The sequence below is a fragment of the Mirounga angustirostris genome, unplaced genomic scaffold (genome assembly GCF_029215605.1).
Source record: "Mirounga angustirostris isolate CCGP_5_RB_7025 unplaced genomic scaffold, mMirAng1.0.hap1 SCAF_3, whole genome shotgun sequence".
Classification (NCBI taxonomy): Eukaryota; Metazoa; Chordata; class Mammalia; order Carnivora; family Phocidae; genus Mirounga; species Mirounga angustirostris.
Window position 1 is genome coordinate 54333476 of NW_026991711.1, and position 21893 is coordinate 54355368.

At 39.9% G+C, this 21893-nt stretch overlaps 1 protein-coding gene across 8 annotated transcripts in view; it reads right to left on the reverse strand.

Moving 5' to 3' along the window:
* Positions 1–1488: 1488 nt before the first annotated feature.
* The window catches only part of TSC22D1 (TSC22 domain family member 1), a 134124-nt gene continuing 113719 nt past the window's right edge, over positions 1489–21893 (reverse strand). For 5 of the 8 annotated variants that reach the window (XM_064586079.1, XM_064586085.1, XM_064586080.1 and 2 more), the window contains 2 exons: positions 4003–4054; positions 1489–2869 (listed from right to left, as the gene is read on the reverse strand). In XM_064586079.1, the coding sequence (XP_064442149.1) occupies positions 2612–2869; positions 4003–4054 (310 nt within the window). In that variant the 3' untranslated portion in view covers positions 1489–2611. Of the gene's footprint in view, positions 2870–4001; positions 4055–4457; positions 4829–5130; positions 5155–21893 lie in introns of those variants that run through there. The other 3 variants (XM_054506335.2, XM_045869486.3, XR_006789730.3) reach the window with 3 other exon arrangements.

Consider the following 21893-nt stretch of genomic DNA (forward strand, 5'->3'; position numbering starts at 1 on the left):
CACAGGCCAACAAAGGCCTGGAAGCGAATAGGAAAATGCCTTTTTAAATTACCTTAAAGAGCCTGAAATGTCACTCACTTAAAACATGTTTAGTAATTACTAAAACAAACATGAATGGAAAAACATCTTTTGATTTTAATAATTCATGATTTCACATACAATATTCAGCTCCCAAAGTGTCATGGGAGTCTCACGTTTTTAATCATGTCCAAAATTCCATTAAATAATGGAGGAGGAAGTTCTCCACTATCTTAACAACACATTGACATGAAACTCCCCAAATCTTCTGCAATGACCACCTTTGACGTTGAGGATCTTCATTGAAAGCAAACGATGAAATGGCGAAAGATTTTGACTCATTATGGTTTTCTTTTTAAAGGAAATGTAATTACTATGTAAGTACCTCCTTATTTTTAAGCCAAAGTTATATAACCTTCAAAGTAAAATGACAAAGGCTTTTTTAAGTCCTCTCCAAATTCCTCAAACCATCTTCATGGCAATTGCCACCAGGCTGTGGCAGTCTGTAGTTTACGACTTCAACAAGAGCTCTGTGTCCCCAAACCCGTCACGTTGAGCTCCATAACACATGCGCACTGTCCACTTCTTCTCAGGAAGCGCCAATGTTCCATTCACCTATCAATCTACCAGCTCTACAACAGAAAAATGAAGGAGTCAAAGTTAAGTCCTCGTCCTGCTAGGGTTTAAGTTAGCTTTGGAGCTCAAAAATGCCCCAACTCCCATTGGGTGGAAGGGGTGTTGCTGAGGTCCTAGGGCACATTAGAGCTAATAAATCCACCCTGTTCACACTGCTTGCTAATATGGCCCCCAGAACATGTCAGGCTCACATCTCAGATGCCAATTTGCCTTACGATTCCATTATGCTTTTAATTTCGACCTAAGGAATCAACTGGGATGGACTGCCTGCCTTGCTCGTCTGGTCCCACCTCAAATCCAGTAGAGGAAACACCTGGAATCATCTTGTCTTTTGCTTAGACATTTCCAGAAGCTGGAAACTCAATCCATGCTAGGAAAGACATCCCAATCCAGGGTGACAGTTTCTAAAGTGGAAATCAGTCTAACTTCCATCTTTCGATTCTAGAGCTGCTAATTGGGATTATACACAGAGTTAAGGCTCATTACCCTCCCAGCTGGTAAACATTTGAAAATTAAGGCTTCCATAGACACCTAGAACTTCAAAGCCACAGAACTGAGAGATTTCTCTTTCAATGCCCCACATCGGCCCTGAGAGGTGAAGCCACTTGTCCAGGTGATACTGGGCTGAAGAAACAAGCTCTCTTCTTCACTAATCTCTCCTTCCCTTACTGGCTTGAAATAATGCAATGTCTATCCGTAGTTCAAACCACTAGCACCTCTTCTTTGTCCACACTTCACTCCCCTTCAAGATTTTGCTAGTCAAACTGTTTTAACTTTACCTGGAAATAGTTGCGAAGTGACTGTAGTAATGTTAATACTCTAACATGAAAACACTTGTTTATCAACATTTTATATGCTTTATTGAAAGTTGACAAGTGCAAGAGTTAAATACAGTGACACCTTACAACTGTGTAGAGAACATGCACAGAAACGTATGCATAGAACTACTATACAGGTAATATGCAGAAACCCCTACTGCGAAATTCATTTCATTAGCTAGAACGGATCATTTTTCAAAGTATTCAACCAGCTCAATCAAAAGACTTCAGTGAACAGGAATTTACTTCAAGATATTCAGCAACTAGAAGATTTCAGATTACACAAAGTGACTGACGGTGCCAAATTCTTAAAATTTCTTTAGGTGTGGTTTTCTTCGTGTAGCATTTTTTTTAGGTAGATCTCTATATAAAAGACAATCCACACCTCTTCAGACAGCCAATGAAACATCTAAATTTCAATCTGTACAACCTAAATAGTAGTTACAGTCCTCTATTGTACAAAATAGTTACACTACATACACAAATATACAACAAGCAAAACAACCTTCATGTAAGAGAGCCTAGGTCCCAGCTACCTGTCACCGTTATAGTCAAGAGTTTTGTGTCATCCACTGTTTCCAGAAAGAGGCACAGTACTATTGTTTTATGGATTTTTGGTGACAGTCGTCAGTTGGTACGATGAACTACATTTCCCCTCATCTTAGGTGAGACTACGCATCAGTCTTTACTTTGACCTCCCTTTTAAGGTCCTCCTGGGGGAGAAGAGGAGAGAGGAAAGTCCAGTGGAGCCCCACTGCTTCAAACCCCGTGGAGTACACTACGTGCAAGCAGGAGAGAACTCTTGGGAGCGGGGATGGGGAGCAGGGAAAGGATGGAAAGGCACACAGCTCCTCGGCATGAATGAAACCACTTTGCACATATCTGCCAAGCTGCACGGGGTCCCAGTATAACCATGCTAATTCTCTGATTAACCTTTAATTCACCCAACTAAGAAATGTCTTCAAGCCAAAAGCATATGAGTGTTTAATACTGGAAAAAAGAGACAATGGCGTATGTCAGTCTCACTTCTCTTTTGCAGCGAGCAGTGAAATGGGCGACTGTGGAGGCGGAGGCCCCTGGTACAGCTCTGGTCTGTTCAGTTCAGACAGCAGCAGCCAGTTCTGCGGGGGCCTAGGCAGCTACGCCGTCGGTCCTGCGCCCTGCGACGCTGGCTGGGCCGGGGGCTGTGTGGTCCCCTGTGGCTGTGTGGTGGCAGGGGGGGAGCCAGTCTGCAGCTGGGCCTGAAACTGGGCAAGCTGCTCGGGACTGGCCAGTGTCTTCAGCAGATTGTTTTCCTGCTCCAGCTGGGAATTTTTCTCTATTAGTTCTTTGATTTGCTCTTTGAGGACCTCCACTTCCTCTCTAACCGCATACATCAAATGGCTTTTCACCAGATCCTGAAAGGCAGACGGAAAAAGAGGTTTAACTTATTATTTCCCAGATTCTGAATTTCTAAAGTATTATTTTGTAAGATTCTCCCTGTTAACATACCCTGCCTTTAGCTTATTTAACCCGCCCTTGGAGCCATCTACTGAACACAACCACAACCGTACAAAATACTTAAGTTTAATGTATAAGGGGATCGGGCTTTTTTTAAAAGCCTATGCATTTTCCGGCGGCCGTTAGCCAGGGCCGCACACACTCGCGTTTGCCACTCCAGCAGGCGGGGCAGGAGCCTGGCGGCCGGGACGCCCAGGCCCGCAGCAGCGGTAGCCGCCTCCCCGCCCCCAAGTCCCTCCCTCCGCCCCCCGGACCGCCTCCCTCAGCACCGGCTGCAGCCAGTTCCTACAGACCATGTTGCCGCATTTTCCTCCCTCCACCCCCACCCCCACCCCCACCCCACCCCCCCTTTCGTGATTAAGCTGACATCACAGAAACCTGGGCAGACGTCGCAGCCAATGGGAGCTCGAGTTATTTATAGCTCCGAATTAAAGGTTCGGAGTTTGCCTAGCAACAGTGGGCAGAGAATCCCGTGAGAAGAGCCACAGGCGCTGCTCCAATAACAAAGAACAGCCAAGGCGGAAATAAAAAATAGGAGAAAACCAGGCACAGGCTGAGAAAGACAAAACTTTTCCCCGATTCTTCTTCATTGTGCAGTAGCCTACCTCACTGGGGATCCGTTTGTACCAGGTCTAGAAAGCCCTTGAGATCCCCACTCTGTACCCCCTCCTTCCCCAGTGAACCTTAACATTCCTAGTAAAGCCACATCGCTAGAGATGTGCCCACGACCGAAGGACGCGCAGGGCAGAGCTTCCCTAGCAGTTCCCGAGCAAAAAGGGACACCTCTGCAAAAATCCCGACGTTGTGTGAAACCCGTCGGGAAGAGAGAACATTTAATACCCTCAGGGCCCCGTTCTCGGTCCGCAGCAGCCTTGGTATGTGGCTTCATGCTGGCCGAATGGAGACAGTGCTGGCATTTCTAAATGTATGAAGAGCAAACATCCTAACTATGGATGCACTGGTTCCATCCCAATCTCGCTTCCTGTACTGTGCCCACATTTAGTACAAATGATTTTTAATCAGTACATACCATAGCTTGCTCGATTTTGTTGTCAATAGCTACCACACTTGCACCAGAAGAGCTGGAAAAGAGGGGGGGGAAATCGATAAATGGTATTTTTATAACATCCAAGACAAAAAGGACTTCCCAGTTCTGTGATGTTACTAGCATCATTTTTTGAACATTCTACAACGCTATGTAATATATCACCCTCCAGAAAACACCAGCCACTCTCTTACTAACGAATATCCAGACATATACCTATTTTAGTGAGCCACAAAAGGCTAAATTACATAATGTGGTACCAGCCTGCTCTCTGGCCAGAACTGCGAAAAGAAGGCTATTCTAAACATTTCAAAAAGCAACATCCATGTCACCATAGTCTCTCGGCAATGGACAAAGGAATTCGCCTGGCTAGCTTTCACCTGCATTATTAGAAGTATCTCACGAGTAAATTTACAGAAACTATCCCAGCCGACATTTACCTATTGTCAAGTCTCACAGAGGCGTTTTCAGTCCCCAGCAAGGATGACAAGAAAGAAATTGAAAAATGTCTCAGTTGGTAAACTCCTAGATCCATCGCCACTGGTCTACACCATTGGGATTTCATGCAATTGCAGCCAAAAACACCCTCGCGGAAGAAAAAAGGGAATACCAGCAGCCTCGTCTGAGCTAGATAAAAAATCTTCTAGTTTTCTGCAGCCCAGGGAAAAACGGAAAACAGCAGCCTTAATTTAAAGAAACCCGGCTTCTGGGGCTTGGCGATCGGGGAAGATGCTGATCCCACCGCTGTGCAGAGAAGCCTCCCACAACGACAGCCAGACTCCACTAAGGCTATGGACCAGGACTCGGACTCGCCGCAGAATATATGGAGGAGAGAGCCGCGCCGATTGGCCAGCACCCTATTGGCACCTCCCCTTTTCCCTTCCCCGCCCTCCTCGAGCTTCCCCGCCTTCCCTCCTCCCAACCCCCCTCAGCCCCCCAGCCCCCAGCCACCCGATCGGATCCGGCTCTTCGGGTGGGCTGACCCAGGCCGCAGTGGACCCGCAGAGCTGCGGGGCTACCGAGGCCTCTACAGCCTCGGAAAGCCGGACCACTACTTCGGCGGAAAACGTCAACAGTCCCTGAAAATACAACTGGGGCCCCGCACGTGCTTACGTTTAAGGGGAGTCAGACCCCGTCCCAGAAGCCGCCTGTCCCTGAGGCTTCCGAACGGCTAAAGCTTCCTATTTGCAACCAGAACCGTCTGAGCTACTGGGCATGCCCAGTCCCACCGCTAAGACTTGGAGGAGCTCGAGCGTCTCCATTTCAATTATCTAGCTCTTACAGGCAACAGTAATGGGAGGATTTTATAGGCAGGTTTATTTATAAGGATAATAACCGTACTGTAATAACACCTTTTAAAGAGGTAGTGAATTTTGGAGGGAAAAAATCACATTTGCTTTCTGAGAAATACTACTTTTTCACGGATCTATTAAATACTCGGAGAAACAGAACAAAAAACATTACATATTCTTTGCTAGGCATATATCTATTGAAGCAAAAAGGAACCCATAAGATGACGAAATCAGGTAGATCTTCCCAAAACGTCCCTAGAGCCATAAGCCTTAAAATCACATCTCCCTCCTTCCATTTATAGCTAAAAAACTCAATCCACAGGTTGAATCCGACATCGATCTATTTTCAGTAAGTCCCTAAAGCAAGTTTTTGGAAGTGGCAATTCCTGTAAGTCTCAACCCTATGAGTTTTCTTACATCAGAAGGACTGAAGTATTATAAAGTATGTATTTCATCCTGATGGCCATGCTGACCAAGTAATTCCCTTCCCCAAACCAAAATCAAGAGATCTGGGTGTAAAAATGACTAACCCATTGCTTATTTCCTCTATTAATTTAAAATATTTGCAAGGATGCACCAATTGAGGCTATAATTTAATATACTAAAAATCTAAGGCCTTAAATTTGCTTGATTATAAATTCTATGGTTTGCAAGTCAATAGTTAAGAAAGCAAATTTAACCTCTACAATACTGCCCTCTAATGGCACAAGCCTATAAAACCACAGAAAAACTACAAATAGTGAAGCCTTCTCTAATCCATAGGCGAGCTGTACCATCACAAATAATTTCAGTATAAAATTTGACCACAGAACATGATATATGTAAGTAATCTATTTACACACACACATCTTTTCTCGCTCAAATGGGCATTCTCTCTCAATTTCGCATCCTTCAATCCTCAGTATCCTTTAATTTAGGACATTTTAATTGCCATCACAACCTTTCAGACATTTTTTTAAGTTGACCCAGTGCTGCCAGAGAGCATCTGGTTCTAGAAACGGTCTAAAGGAATTAGGGACCAAATCTGGCAAATGTGGTAGATGATGACAAGGACAATGAATTCTCTTTTGGGTTGAAAACCTAAGTGTGACTAACTATAAAGCAGTAACATTCTTTTTTATTGTAAGGGTCATAATAATCTCCAAATTTTAAGCCTTTGCTTTTGAATAACAATGTTTGTTGGCATATTTGTGATTTACAAAACTTGATATATATATATTTCATTCTCAGATGAAAGAAATCTATTTGAGGAAGGCACCCATTTTCAGTAAAAAGAAACAGAGTAAGTGGAAGCTTAAAAATCAGTAATTCGGAAACCAGGGATGTGGTCCCTCTGTCTGTAAGTGCAAGACAGAATTATTATTTACTACACAGTAGTTTATATATTTTGAAAGTTAAAGTTACCACAAACTATATGTGTAATTAAATCCATTTACCTATTTTAGCTGAACCACACAGAGGACAAATTATTAAAGAAAGCATCATCTTAAACTGTAAAAAAAAAAAAAAAAAAAAAGCTTGGGATGCCTGGGTGGCTCAGTCGTTAAGCGTCTGCCTTCGGCTCAGGTCATGATCCCAGGGTCCTGGGATCGAGCCCTGCATGGGGCTCCCTGCTCCGCGGGAAGCCTGCTTCTCCCTCTCCCACTCCCTCTGCTTGTGTTCCCTCTCTCGCTGTATCTCTCTGTCAAATAAGTAATAAAAAAAAAAAAAAAAAGCTTAAAAAAGTAAAACTCTTGAGGTCACATGAAGAAATGAATTTAAAATTCCCAGTTGAAGTGTTCTTGAACACAAACAGAAAGAAACAAGCTGGTTATGCTTCCATTTTACTTCTTTGAACAGATCACCACTGGATTAAGCTACAGAAGCCAATATAAGCCATCACAGTCTGTTTAATCCATATTGCTGCAGAGGGACATTATGGTCATCTCCAGCACTTTGCTATTTTAAATAAAATCGCAAGAAATATCTTGTATGTACATCCTTGACCCATTTGTGTATATATTTCTGGAGAATTTGCAGGGCCAGAGGATATAAACCTCCCCCACCAAATTATTAGAAATCTATTGTTTTCGTATACATAAATGTGCTAGAATTCCTTTCAAACTAGATTTTTATCTGCAGACTGGAAAGACAATTTGAAAACAAATTAACTGGAGGAAAGCTCCATGGAGGGGAAACCCATGGGTCAGAAATATCTGAGGCACAAAGTCACTAGAATTACTCTCAAAAATACTTCTCTTTGTAAGAAAAAACATCTATGAGTCTGGTGCCTACTCAGAGCTCAACAAAGACTAGCTGATAGGACAGGGAAAACACTGAGGGAGCCCACTTCTCCCTCTGCCTGCCACTGCCCCTGCTTATGAGTGCTCTCCCTCTGACAAATAAATAAAATCTTTTTTAAAAAAATGAAAAAAGTCCTACACCAAAGCACATCAGCATGAAAATAAAGATCACTTGGGACAGAGAAAAATCTTAAAAGCTTCCGAACAGAAAAAACAAGTTATAAACACAAGAACAAATAATCAGAATGGTTTTTGCTGGCTGCCACAGAACAATGGAGAAAATTCTGAGAGAAAACATTCTCACTTAGCCAAATTATCATGTAAGTGTAAAGGTAGAACAAAAACATTTTCAGACATTTCAGACACCAAAATGGAGGAACGAATTAGGCAAAAGGGTTGAAATTTTTAGAAATAAAGAATACTGTCTATTTCAAAAGGAAAAAGAGAGAGAGAAGGTGTAAGAAACATGAACCAGGGACTGAGATGCTGGAGAGAAGGGAGGGAATCAACAGGATGATGGGGAAGGAGATCTCAAGATGACAGCCTCTAAGCAAGCCTAAGTAGCACCTGACCTGTAAGGGTGCAGAAAGATGGGGGCCGCTCAGGGAGCGATGGCTTTGGTGGGTGGGAGTAAACAGAGGGATGATCCAATACGTCTGAGCATTTGCAGGGGGGAGGGGCGCCACAGACAGGTGACAGATCTAATGGCGCAACTGGATATGTTCAAAGCAATTTTACAGAAAACAAAAGCAAGAAAAAAACTAGTATGCTTAGCAATAAAATTTACATAACTATATTAATTTTGAAATTTTTTATTTGTTTTAACTTTAAAAAGTTAACTGCATTGCAAAGGTGGTGCGGAGAAAACCTGAGTCATAAGAATGGTTTTTAAGTGCTAAATCTGAATCTACGACAGTTTGATTATAAAATATCTAAAATTTACAAAGCAAGAAATAACAGTATAAATATATTACATAGACATGTGTAGGTAAATATGAGAAAACAAAAAATTTTGGCTGCCTCTGAGGAATAGACAGGGGGACCGAAAAAAAGGAATTTATACTTATATATATTCATATATATACATTTTTTTTTCTTTAGGGATGATCTTTTGATGTGATCTTTAGGGATGTAGAAGTATTTTCCTAAAGTAAGAGAATGGGATGTGCAGAGGGTTCCTCTGCTCCCAGGCTGCAGGTGAGTACTTATCAGCACAAGCATGTGAGGAAACTACCAATGCTGGGAAAGAGCCACCCAAAAGAAGCAGGCAGAAACAATTTTTGGAAATCGCAGGGTCAGGAATAGTTGGTGTTACCATCAGCCAGAGTAAAAACAAAACATAACAAAACAAAAAACAACTTACAAACATGGGGCACCAGATATTCAGAAGGATACTGCCAAAGTCGTGGGGAAAAATTAGTTCTAGACTAAAAGGTGTTTGGGTCTTGTGCAAAGCAGTTTTAAAGGAAGCCTTGAAGATCAAACTGTTTCCAAGTAACTTAATTTTGTCCCAAAACAAAGCTCAAGGATATTAAATAAAATAGAGTTAGCATCCAATAATTCACAGTGTCTGGCATCCAATGAAAAGTACCAGGCATACAAACGCAGGGAAATATAACAAGGAAGAAAATCAATCAAAATGACCCAGATATGACAAAGATGATATATAATTTGTAGACGACATTAAAACAATTATTATAACCATATTTTATATGTTCAAGAAGGTGGAGGGAAGATTAGCATATTAAATAGTAGAGGTATGGAAGGTATAAAGAAATTAGATTTCTGAAGATGAACAATATAATGTTTGAGAAGAAAAATACAATGCATGGGATTAAGAGTAAATTAGACAGGCAGAAGAAATATTAGTGATATGTTTGCAATAAAAGGATCCAAAATAAAACACAGGGAGGGGGAAAAAAAACTGAAAAAAATAAAACAAGAAAAGAGCATCATTGAACTGCGGGGCAATTTCAAGCAAATATATCTTTAGTGAAATCCCTAAAGAAGAGAAAAGAGAAGGAGAGAGGAAAAATATTTGAAGAAATAATGGCAATTTGCCCCAAGTTTTATTAAAATAATAAATCCACAGATCCAAGAAACTAAGCCTCAAGCAAGAAAATTGTGGAGAAAACTGCAATAAGGGTGTGTCATAATCAGATGGCTTAAAACCAGTGACAATGAGAAAATTTAAAAGCAGCCCAAGAAAAGAACTAGATTATACACAAAGCAACAAAGATAAGAATGTAGCCGACTTGTGGGTTAGAAACAGCTAGATGGAAGACAGTGTGGCAATATCTTTAAACTGTTAAAAGAAAAATTTCAAAAACCTGTCAACCTATAATTCTATGCCCAGTGAAAATACCTGTCAAAAATAAAGGTGAAATTCATTCTTTTACAGACATACAGAAGTTGGGAGGATTCATCACAGGCAGACCTGCACTAGAAGAAATTTTAAAGTTCGCTCTTCGGACAGAAGGAAAATGATGGAAACCTAAATCCACACAAAAGAATGAAGAATATCAGAAATGGTAACTATGTGGTTAAATATTTAAAAAAAAAAAAAATGTTCCCTATCTCTCTCTTTTTTTTTTAAGATTTTATTTATTTATTTATTTATTAGAGACAGAGAGAGAGGTGGGGTGGGGGAGGCAGAGAGAGAAGCCAGCTCCCCACAGAACAGGGAGCATGACATGGGACTCAATCCCAGGACCCTGGGAACATGACCCAAGCTGAAGGCAGATGCTTAACCAACTGAGCCACCCAGGCGCCCCCTAACGATCTCTTTCAAGAGATAAATAAGTGACTGTTTATATTAGACAGACTCATAGATACGAGAAACAAACTTGGTTACCAGAAAGGGAGGGGTTGGGGCGGGCGGGTCAAAATAGATGAAAGGGATTAAGAGGTACAGACTTCCAGTTATAAAATAAATAAATCATGGGGATGTAAGGTGCAGCATAGGGAATACAGTCAATAATACTATAGTAACTTTGTGTGGTGACAGATGGTTGGTAGACTTATCACTGAGATCATTTCATAATGCACAAAAGTATCAAATCACTATGCTCCTCACCTGAAACAAACAGAATTTTGTATGTCAACTGTACTTGAATAAAAAAAATTAAAATTAGAAAAAGATGATTAACTGTTTAAGGCAGAAATAATAACCAGGTATGGGGGGTGCAAAAACATATGTAGAAGTAAAATGTAGGACAAAAATAGGACACAGACCAGGAGGAGAGAATGAGCGTACTGCTGTAAGGTTCTTATTTACTTGAAAATAAGACTATTATAAGATGTGTACTGCAAACTCTAAAACAATGACTAACTACAAAGATATAGCTAATAAGCCAATAAAGAAGATAAAGTGGAATCATAACAAAATATACAATCTAAAAGGAGAAGGGGGATAAAGAACAGAATAAAAAACAAATACCATGATAGTAGACTTTAACTATAGCACTAATCACATTAAATGTAAATAGTTCCAATTAAACACCTTAATTAAAAGGTAAAGGTTGTCAGACTGAATTTTTTTAAAAAAGCAAGACAAAACTATATGCTGCCTATAAGAAACATACTTTAAGTATAAAGGCACAAATAGGTAAAAATAAGAGGATGAAAGAAGATATTATATGTTAACAATAATCAAAAGAATGCTGAAGTGGCTGTATTATTCAGACAAAGTGCACTGCAGAGCAAAGATCATTTCATAATGAATAAAGGGTCAATTCATCAAGCGTTTGATGAAATCCTAAATGTTTACACAGTGACAACAGAGCTTTAAAACACATGAAGCAAAAATTGATAGAATTGTAAGGAGTTTTCAATAATCTCTCAATAACTGGAGAAAAAATAAGCAGAAAATAAGTAAAGATACAGAACACTTGAATATCAATGCCAACCACTTGACCTAATTTGTTTTTGCAGAACATTCCATCCATAACAAGAGAATACACATTCTTTTCAAGCACACGTGGCATTTTTTCCAAGATAGAGCATATTCTGAGGCATAAATCAAGTTTTAATTAATTTAAAAGGATTCACATCACACAAAGTAAATTCTCTGAGCACAATGGAATTAAAATAGAAATCAATTACAGAAAATTATCTGGAAAATCTCCAAATATTTGGAAATAAAATAACACATATCTAAATAACTCATGGGTCAAAAAAGTAATCAAAAGAAAAATTAGGAAATATTCTGAACTGAATGAAAATTAAAAAATGGCATATCAAATTTATTTCAATAAACTTAACAACTTAGATGAAATGGACCAATTCCTAGAAAGACACTATCAAAACTCAATTGAGGAAAAACAGGTAACATAAATAGCACTATGTCTATTTTAAAAATTAATTTGTAGTTTAAAATCTTCCTACACACACACACACACACACACATACAAACCTCAGGCACAGAGATTCACTGGTGAATCCTACTAAACATTTAAGGAAGAAATAATACCAATTCTACACAAACTCTTTCAGAAAACCGAAGAGGAGAAAACACTTCCCAGCTTATTCTATGAGACCAGCATTTCCCTAATACTAAAATCAAAGACATCATAAAAGAAAAAATAAAAGCAAAACTACAGGCCAATAAATACAGATATAAAAATTCTTAACGGGGCGCCTGGGTGGCTCAGTTGGTTAAGCGACTGCCTTCGGCTCAGGTCATGATCCTGGAGTCCCGGGATCGAGTCCCGCATCGGGCTCCCTGCTCGGCAGGGAGTCTGCTTCTCCCTCTGACCCTCCCCCTCTCATGTACTTTCTCTCATTCTCGCTCTCTCAAATAAATAAATCTTTAAAAAAAAAAAATTCTTAACAAAATTTTAGCAAATTGAATCCAACTAGACATACAAAGGATAATAAATACATCCTGACCAAATGGAATTTATCCTGGGATTGCAAGGTAAACATATGAAAATCAATGTGATTCACCCTATTAACAGACTAAAGAAAAATTATAGGATCATCTCAATAGATGCAGAAAAAGCAACTAACAAAATTCAACATCCATTCACGAAAAAACTTTCAGCAAAACAGGAACTAAAGGGATTTTCCTCAGCCTGATAAAGGGCATCTATAAAACACATCCATCTTACATCATACTTAATGGTAAAAGAATGAATGCCTTTCCTTTAAGATTTTAATCAATCTGACCACTTCTGTTCAATCTGATACTGAACTAATAGCCAGGCAATAAGGCAAAAATAAATAAATCAATACATAAGTAGCATCCAGATTGGAAAGAAAAAAATATATCTGTATTCACAGATGATTGTCTATGTACAAAATTCCAAAGAATCCACAAATAAATTACTAGAACTAACAAGAAGCATGTTTAAGGGTCATAGAATAGAAATTCAATATAGAAAAATCAATTGTATTTCTCTCTGTTGGCACAAACAAGTAAAATTTAAATTTTACAAAGTTCCATTTATGATAACATAAAAAACACATGAAATAGGTATAAATCTAATATAATATATACAAGATCTTTATGCTAAAAACTATCAAACATAAAAGGAACAAAAGAGAACCAAATAAAGTGGTGAGATATACCATGTTCATCGATTGAAAGACTCAATATCATTATGTCAGTTCCTCCTCCCCTTAATTAGTATATAGAATCAGTGTGGTCCCAATCAAAATTCCAGGAAGACCTTTTGTAGAAAATGACAAACTGATTCTAAAATTTACATGTAGGGACACCTGGGTGGCTGAGTCGGTTAAGCGTCTGCCTTCGGCTCAGGTGGTGATCCCAGGGTCCTGGGATCGAGTCCCGCATCGGGCTCCTTGCTCAGCAGGGAGCCTGCTTCTCCCTCCGTCGCTCCCACTGCTTGTGCTCTCTCTCTCTGACAAATAAATAAATAAAATCTTTTTAAAAATTTACATATAAAGGCAAAGGAACTGGAATAACCAAAACAATTTTAGAAGAACAAAGCTGAAGGACTCGTACTACCTTATCGCAAAACTTTCTGTAAAGCTACTCTAATCAAGATAGTACAGTACTTGTGAAAAACAGAGGTATAGAGCAATAGAACAGAAGAGAGGGGTCAGAAGTAGACCCCATACAAATGTAGCAAATTGATTCTCAACAAAGATGTAAAGTTGATTCAATGCAGAAAGACAATCTTTTCTAATACCGCTAAAACAACTAGATAGCCACATATAAAATAAAATCAAACAAAAACCCCCAACCTGATCAATTCCTCCCACCATATGAAGCAGTAACTTAAAATGGACCATAGACCTAGGGGTGCCTGGGTGGCTCAGTCGGTTCAGCGACTGCCTTCGGCTCAGGTCATGGTCTCAGGGTCCTGGGGTCGAGCCCCTAGTTGGGCTCTCTGCTCAGTGAGGAGTCCGCTTCGACCTTTCCCTCTGCCCCTCTGCCCCATTTGTGTTCTCTCTTGCTTGCTCTGCTCGCTCTCTCTCTCTAATAAAAAAAAAAAAAATCTTTAAGAAAAAAAAAAAAAAGGACCATAGACCAAAATGTAAAATCCCAAACCATAAAACTCCTGCAAGAAAACATATGAGAAATCTTTGGCACCCTGAATCAAGTAAAGATTTCTTAGCTACAACACCAAAATACACTTGATGAAAGAAAAAAGAAAAAAAACAACCAATAAACTGGACTTTATCAAAATGAAGAATTTGTTTTTTGAAAGGCATAGCTATAAGAATGTAAAGACAAACTACAGACTGGAATTAAATATTGCAAGTCACATATCTGATAAAGGAACCTATATCCAGAATATATAAATAACTCTCAAAACTCAATAGCAAGAAAACAAACAACCCAATTAAAAAATAGACAAAAGACACTTCATCAAAGAAGATATATGAATGGTAAACAGGCACATGGAAAAAATGCTAAACATCATTAATCATTACAGAAACACAAATTAAAACGATAATGAGATACCACTGCATGCCTATTAGAATGGCTACATTAAAAATTTTTTTTTTTTTTTTTTTTTTAGATTTTATTTATTTATTTGTGAGAGAGAGAATGAGAGAGAGCACATGAGAGGGGGGAGGGTCAGAGGGAGAAGAAGACTCCCTGCCGAGCAGGGAGCCCGATGCGGGACTCGATCCAGGGACTCCAGGATCATGACCTGAGCCGAAGGCAGTCGCTTAACCAACTGAGCCACCCAGGCACCCTAAAAAAATTTTTTAAACCTAAAAATGCCAACTGTTGACAAGAATGCAGAGTGACTGAAATGCTCATATATTGATGGTGGGAATGCAAAATGTTATAACAACTATGCAAAACAGTTTAGCAGTTACTTATAAAGTTAAACATACTTTCCATAAAACCCAATAATCCCAAGCCAAGTTATTAAGGGAAAGGAAAATTTATGTTCTCGCAAAAATCTGCAAATGAATGTTTTGAGTGGTTTTATCATAATCACTCAAAGTTGGAAGCAACCCAAATGTCACTCAACTGGTTATACAAACCATGGTACATCTATACAATGGAATACTATTCAGCAATGAAATGAAATTAACTACTCACAATGAAATGAAAATACCTCACAAATGAATCTCAAATATATTTCAGTAAGTCAAAGAAGCCAGATTCAAAAGGCTGCTATATATATGATTCTATTTATATAACATTCTAGAAAAGGCAAAACTATAGGGACAGAAAAACATATCACAGATTGCCAAAGCTTTGGGGTAAAAGAGGGGAGGCTTTTGCGGGTAACAGAACTGTTTCTTGATGGTCGTGGCAGTACACTGTGTTTGTGCAAACTTCTAGAACTATATGCTGAAAAGGGAAACTTTACTATATGTAAATTATCCTCAAAAATGAAAGAAAAAAAAAGTGGCTGCCTCCTAGGTAGCACACTGCGAAGAATGGGAAAAAAAAAAAAGTAACTGCTTATATTTTTTGTATATTCTATTTGATCTTTATACATGTACATATATTTTTTATTGTAGTAAAAAACATAAAATTTACCAATGTAACCACTTCTACTGTGCAGTTCAGCAGTGCTAAATATATTCACGCTGTTGTGAAGCAGAACTTTTCATCTTGCACATCTAAAACTATACCCATTAAACAATTCTTCTTTATCCTCTCCCTCCAGCCCTGGTAACCACCATTCTACTTCCTGTTTCTATGGATTTGACTACTTAGATACCTGTATATATATATTATTTTGATTAAAAATATTTTAAAATAAAAACAAAAAAGAAAAAGCTATAAAAAGATATAATCCAAGGACTTGAACACTTTCATTGAAGAGAACTAAAATGACTATTTTATAACTAATTTCTCTATAATCATATGAAATGTATTATTGGGTCTGAATTTTAAACTATAATTTTACCTTGTTCTTAAAGCTATAAGTTTGCTGGTGATTAATCTACAAGAGTTCTAATTCAGATATACCGATACTATTCCTAAGTCCCACAGAGTTACATGTGCCATACAGTTCCACAATCCCATAGTGTTAAAAGACTTTTAAAAAATAAATACTGGGACATTGTGGACACAATAGCCAAACTATGGAAAGAGCCAAGATGTCCATCAACAGATGAATGGATAAAGAAGATGTGTTATATATACACAATGGAATATTATGCAGCCATCAAAAGGAATGAAATCTTGCCATTTGCAATGACATGGATGGAACTAGAGGGTATTATGCTGAGCGCGATAAGTCAATCAGAGAAAGACATGTATCATATGATCTCACTGATATGAGGAATTCTTAATCTCAGGAAACAAACTGAGGGTTGTTGGAGTGGTGGGGGGTGGGAGGGCTGGGGTGGCTGGGTGATAGACATTGGGGAGGGTATGTGCTATGGTGAGCGCTGTGAAAGGTGTAAGACTGTTGAATCACAGACCTGTACCTCTGAAACAAATAATACATTATATGTTAAAAAAAAAAAAAAAAAGAAGAAGAAGAAGAAGATAGCAGGAAGGGAAAAATGAAGGGGGGAAATCTGAGGGGGAGACGAACCATGAGAGACTATGGATACTGAGAAACAAACTGAGGGTTCTAGAGGGGAGGGGGGTGGGGAGATGGGTTAGCCTGGTGATGGGTATTAAAGAGGGCACGTACTGAGTGGAGCACTGGGTGTTATATGCAAACAATGAATCATGGAACACTACATCAGAAACTAATGATATAATGTATGGTGATTAACATAACATAATTAAATTAAAAAAAAAAGAAAGAAATACTGGGGCACCTGGGTGTCGGTTGAACGTCTGACTCTTGGTTTCAGCTCAGGTCATGATCTGATTGAGCCCTTCTTCGGGCTCCATACTCGGTGGGGTGGAGTCGGCTTGAGATTCTCTCTCTCCCTCCTTCTTCCTCTGCCCTTCCCACTTGTGCTCTCTCTTGCACTCTCTCTCCCTCTCTCTCAAATAAATAAATCTTAAAAATAAAAAATAAATACTTGCTTTTGAAGTGTGAGAACTTCAAAAACCCTAACAAAATACTAATAAAATTTAAATATAATCTTTTATATTTATTTATATATTTTAAATATGTTTATATAATATATTGGGGCACCTGACTAGCTCAGTCATTGGAGTGTGCGACTCTTGTTCTTGGGGTTGAGTTTGAGTCCTATGTTGGGTGTAGAGATTACTTAAAAAAATCTTTAAAAAAAAAATTCTTAAAAAAAAAATTTAAAAATCATGGGGCACCTGAGTGCCTTAGAGGTTAAGTGACTGACTCTTGATTTCAGCTCAGGTCATGATCTCAGGCTTATAAGATTGAGCTCCATGTCAGGCTCTGTGCTCAGCAGAGAGTCTGTTTAAGATTCTCTCTCTCCCTCTCCATCTGCCCCTCCTCCCCACCTCCTAATGTGCATGCTCTCTCTCTCTCTCTCTCTAAAATAAATAAATCTTTGGGGTACCTGGGTGGCTCAGTCAGTTAAGCATCTGCCTTTGACTCAGGTCATAATCCCAGGGTCCTGGGATCAAGTCCCTCATTGGGCTCCTTGTTTAGCAGGGAGCCAGCTTCTCCCTCTCCCTCTGCCTGGCCCCCTGTTTGTGCTCTCTCTCCCTCTCTCTCTCTCAAGTAAATAAATAAAATCTTTTGCAAAAAATAAAAATGAAAAAATAATAAAAATATTTCTTTGCCTTATTTAACATAACTACAAATTCCAAAAGAATGCTCATATCCTAAAAAGACTCAATGTCTTTAAGCAATAGGATTCAAATGGGCAGCATTCTTTTTTTCTTTTTTATCTCTGTGACAATAAGGTCCTCAAAACCAAATTTCTTCATAAATTATCACTTTTCCTAATAGTGGTAGATTATGAAAATCAGGAGGCACAAGCAAAAAGGGCATCTCAGATTTAGAAGCCAAATGATATGCTATATAAGACATGTGAAGAAGTAAAAAGTTGTCCTGATTACGATTTTCTATTTCAAGAACCTCATGCAAGTCTCCTATCAAAAACGAATACCATTTCTATTTTACTTTTGCACAGCTATGGAAAATAGATACTTCGAGCTCTTCTTTTACTTTTTAAAAAGAACAAGTTACTTTAAGCCACATTTTCATGTTAAATTCCAGAAGATATCAACGAAGAGCAGTATAGAAAGAAGGGCCAGTAGGAACTGGATTAACCATTATTCTATGCATACAGAAACACTTGGGGCCATTACAGTCAGTCCTTTCGTGATCCTAAAACAATCAGATAAAGCTCAACTGAACAGTTTTATTTACAAAGGTGAACATAAATTCAGGGGTATTATACAGCTACTGAATTTCTAATGCACTACAGACTTCAGTAAGCATTAACAAATTGGAAAAGTAACTCTGTATGCTGGGGACACAATGCGTGTTTAGTAAGTACCTTCTGCTCTGATCAAAGGACACATTTCCATATTATGGTCTCTCTGAACTCCAGCTCCGTGACTTCAAAGGGCCTGAGGGTTTCTTTAACTGATCTATTCAGTATTCTAGAGCTGAAATGGACCTTAGAGATCCTGTAGTTCTAATTTCCTTTTTCTGTAGGTTTAGAAATGAAAGCTCAAAGACATTGTCGGTTTTGTCCAGGGTTTATCCACTTAATTGTAGGATGAGGCACAGAATCAACTTTTGATTCAATATATTGTCTTCTAGACATGCAGACCAGGAATTCTAAATCGATATATACTTTCATGTTTATATACATGTTTTCAATTTATATATGATATATACAATATTTATTTGTGTGTGTATATATATACACACACACACACACACACACACACTATATATTATACATGAACTAAGGAATATGAGAAATGGAAGAGTATAGAGATGGCAAACCCCGACTACTGGGTTTCCAGGCCTTGTCCTGAGTAAAGATGTTGGGCTCTTGGTGAGAGCCAGCCCTCTCAAGCTCAGTGTGTATTATATTATGATACCGGAGAGGCTGTCAGGCACTCAGATCAACCCAGTGCCAGTGAGTACCACAATCTGCAAAGGTGCTCCCCAGTCCCTGGAAGAGGTCCTGGCCATGAGGGGGTTATCAGACGCACTGACCCGGCCTACTAACAGGCATATTACTTTGTGAACATGCTTAAGAATGATTTTTAAACTGTGCTTTCCTAAGCCCTGGTAGTTCTGTGGAGAGTCCTCAAGAGCAGTAAGGGCCAAGGTGAGCCCAACTGGACCAGAGAGAATGAAGCAGGCTGTGTTCCACAGGCCTGTGGCCAGCGACAAGAGGAGAAAGTGGCCTTCACAGCACGTCACTCTGAAAACAGATCTTTACTCTTACTGGTCATCACCTGGCATCTCCTTCCCATTTCTTACCCAGATCAAGATTCTGACATTAACATATTTTCCTCTATTCACAATTAAGTAAGACAATATAATAAAAATAATAAGTACTGAATGGACTACAAAGGTCAGTGGAGTGGGAAATACGTAATTTGTAATGATTTATAATTTTTTGTAATGGTTGTATAAAAAAACAATAAAAATATATAATTTACAATGATTTACAAACGTGTAAGTACTTCAACTTATTGCCAACTACTGTAAAAGACGTGGCCACTATGATATATCTGAGCTAAGATACAAACTAGAATAAAATAATTTTCTATACATTAGCTCTTCAGGTATTCCTTCCTTCATTTATTCATATTTATTCAGCTCTAAGCACCCATGAGAGGCCAGAAACGTTGTTTGGCACTAGAATTATTAAGATGAGTGGGCACCTGGGTGGCTCAGTTGGTTAAGCGACTGCCTTCGGCTCAGGTCATGGTCCCGGAGTCCTGGGATCGAGTCCCACATCGAGCTCCCGGCTCGGCAGGGAGCCTGCTTCTCCCTCTGACCCTCTCCCCTCTCATGCTGTTTCTCTCTCTCTCTCTCTCTCAAAGAAATAAATTAAATCTTTAAAAAAAAATCTTTAAAAGAATTATTAAGATGAGTAAGTCTCAGTCCCTGCTTTCAATGACCCCAGGGGTAGCTGGTGGCAGGGAAAAGACATGTGATAACTGGTATCATTTGGGTTTATAAAAAAGAATGGTGGTTAGCAGAAGGAAGCCAGAGACATTTTAGAGAGCAGAAGACTCTGCCTCTGGGCCTTGAAACACAAGTAGGAGTCGTGCAGTCAGACCGCAAGGTACAAAGAAAATGAGAACACTCCATGAAAAGGGCACGGCCAGGTAAAACCGGGGTCATAAAGCAGCAGGCTGAGTGTGGCACCTATCAGCTGCTGAGTGTGGTGAGGGAGTAGGAAGCTGGGGGTTAGTGGTGGGAGATGCAGAGAGAAGCAGAAAGTTAACAAGCTGAAGACAGGCTGGGGCCTTATGGGCCACAAGATGGATGCTGGTCTTCTGTCCAAGGGCATGGGGGTCCACACAAAAGGGTTTCAGCAAGGCCCCCCGGACCACAGTGTACAAGACGAAAGGAGATGGGACTTGCCATGAAAGAATGGAAATTGTGAGGGCCAAAACCACGAGTGCAGATAGAGAGAAGAGGGGATGAATGCAAAAGGTATTTGGGAGATGGAATGGACAGGACTGGCGTGTGGGAGGTAAGGGAGGCTGGAGGGGTCCCAGTCTTCTGGATTACGTGAATGGGTGAAAGGTGATGACATTCACCAGGGTGACACTGCGGTTGGACACTGGTTCTGGAAAATGGCACTGATGGGACACCCCAGGCAGTGGAAAATATGGCTTTGGAATTTCAGTGAGATCTGGCTTGAGAAAAACATTTGGAAGTTGTGTGTGGGGGGTGGGGGTAAGGAGCTGTGGGAGTGGATGAGATTACCTCAGGAATGGATACAGGAAAGAGATGGTGGGGCTGAGAGGCCGCACACCGTTGGTGCAACCATTTGACACGGCAAAGACACCTGGGTTTTCTGTGGGCCTAGTGGACACCACAGAAAATAACTACGCTTGAGCCATGTGGCAAGACCCTTGTCTAGGAGGACACTGGATAAAGAGACCAGGAAGCAAGAGGGTGAAGGTGGTTTGACTGGAGGGGTTTGGGAATGAAGCTATCAAGTCAGTTCTCCAGTGAACCACCAAATATGTCTCATGAGGGAGCCTGCATGTGAATGGCTGCCTCACAGGAAGAGCCAACAGTCAGTCAGGTAGACAGAAAAGCAGCTGCAACCAATACAGAGAAGCCAGACCTGGCAACAGCTGACACAGGGGCTTCTGCCTCTCTGAGCTCGCTATCCCCCAAAGCTGGGGCACTACTTATTGAGGAGAGAAGGGAAGCATGTGAGAACCAAACAACACTCTGATTCTGACATGAGAGTCAAGTTTCTAAATGTGAAGAACTGAGTTTTAAAAAACTGTGACTACTGGGGCACCTGGGTGGCTCAGTCGGTTAAGCGGCTGACTGTTGATTTCAGCTCAGGTCACGATCTCAGGATTGTGAGATCAAGGCCCATTTTGGGCTCTGCACTGGGTGTGGAACCTGCTTGGATTCTCTCTGCCCCTCTCCCTCTGCCCCTCCCTCTCTCTCTCTAAAAAAATAATTTTTAAAAAACTGTGACTGTTTAAATAACCAACATTTACTGAGAACGGATGGAAATACGTTGACATGTTGATAAGGAAGCCTGCTACCAGTGTGAAAGAGAGATTCAGCAGATATTTGAAGAAATAAAATCAAACTACATGTTTATTCTCCCCAGTAAGTGAGACACCTCAGTAAATAGTTATGGAGGGAGATCCAGAAGAATACAGCATAAAGCCAGCAGTGAAGGGGCAACTAGAAGACAAGGTCATGTCTCTGAAGGGACTGGCAAGAACTAGTTGAGATACACGGGGAGAAACCTTATCTGTGGGGCCTGTTGGGGCCACCACAGGTCCATA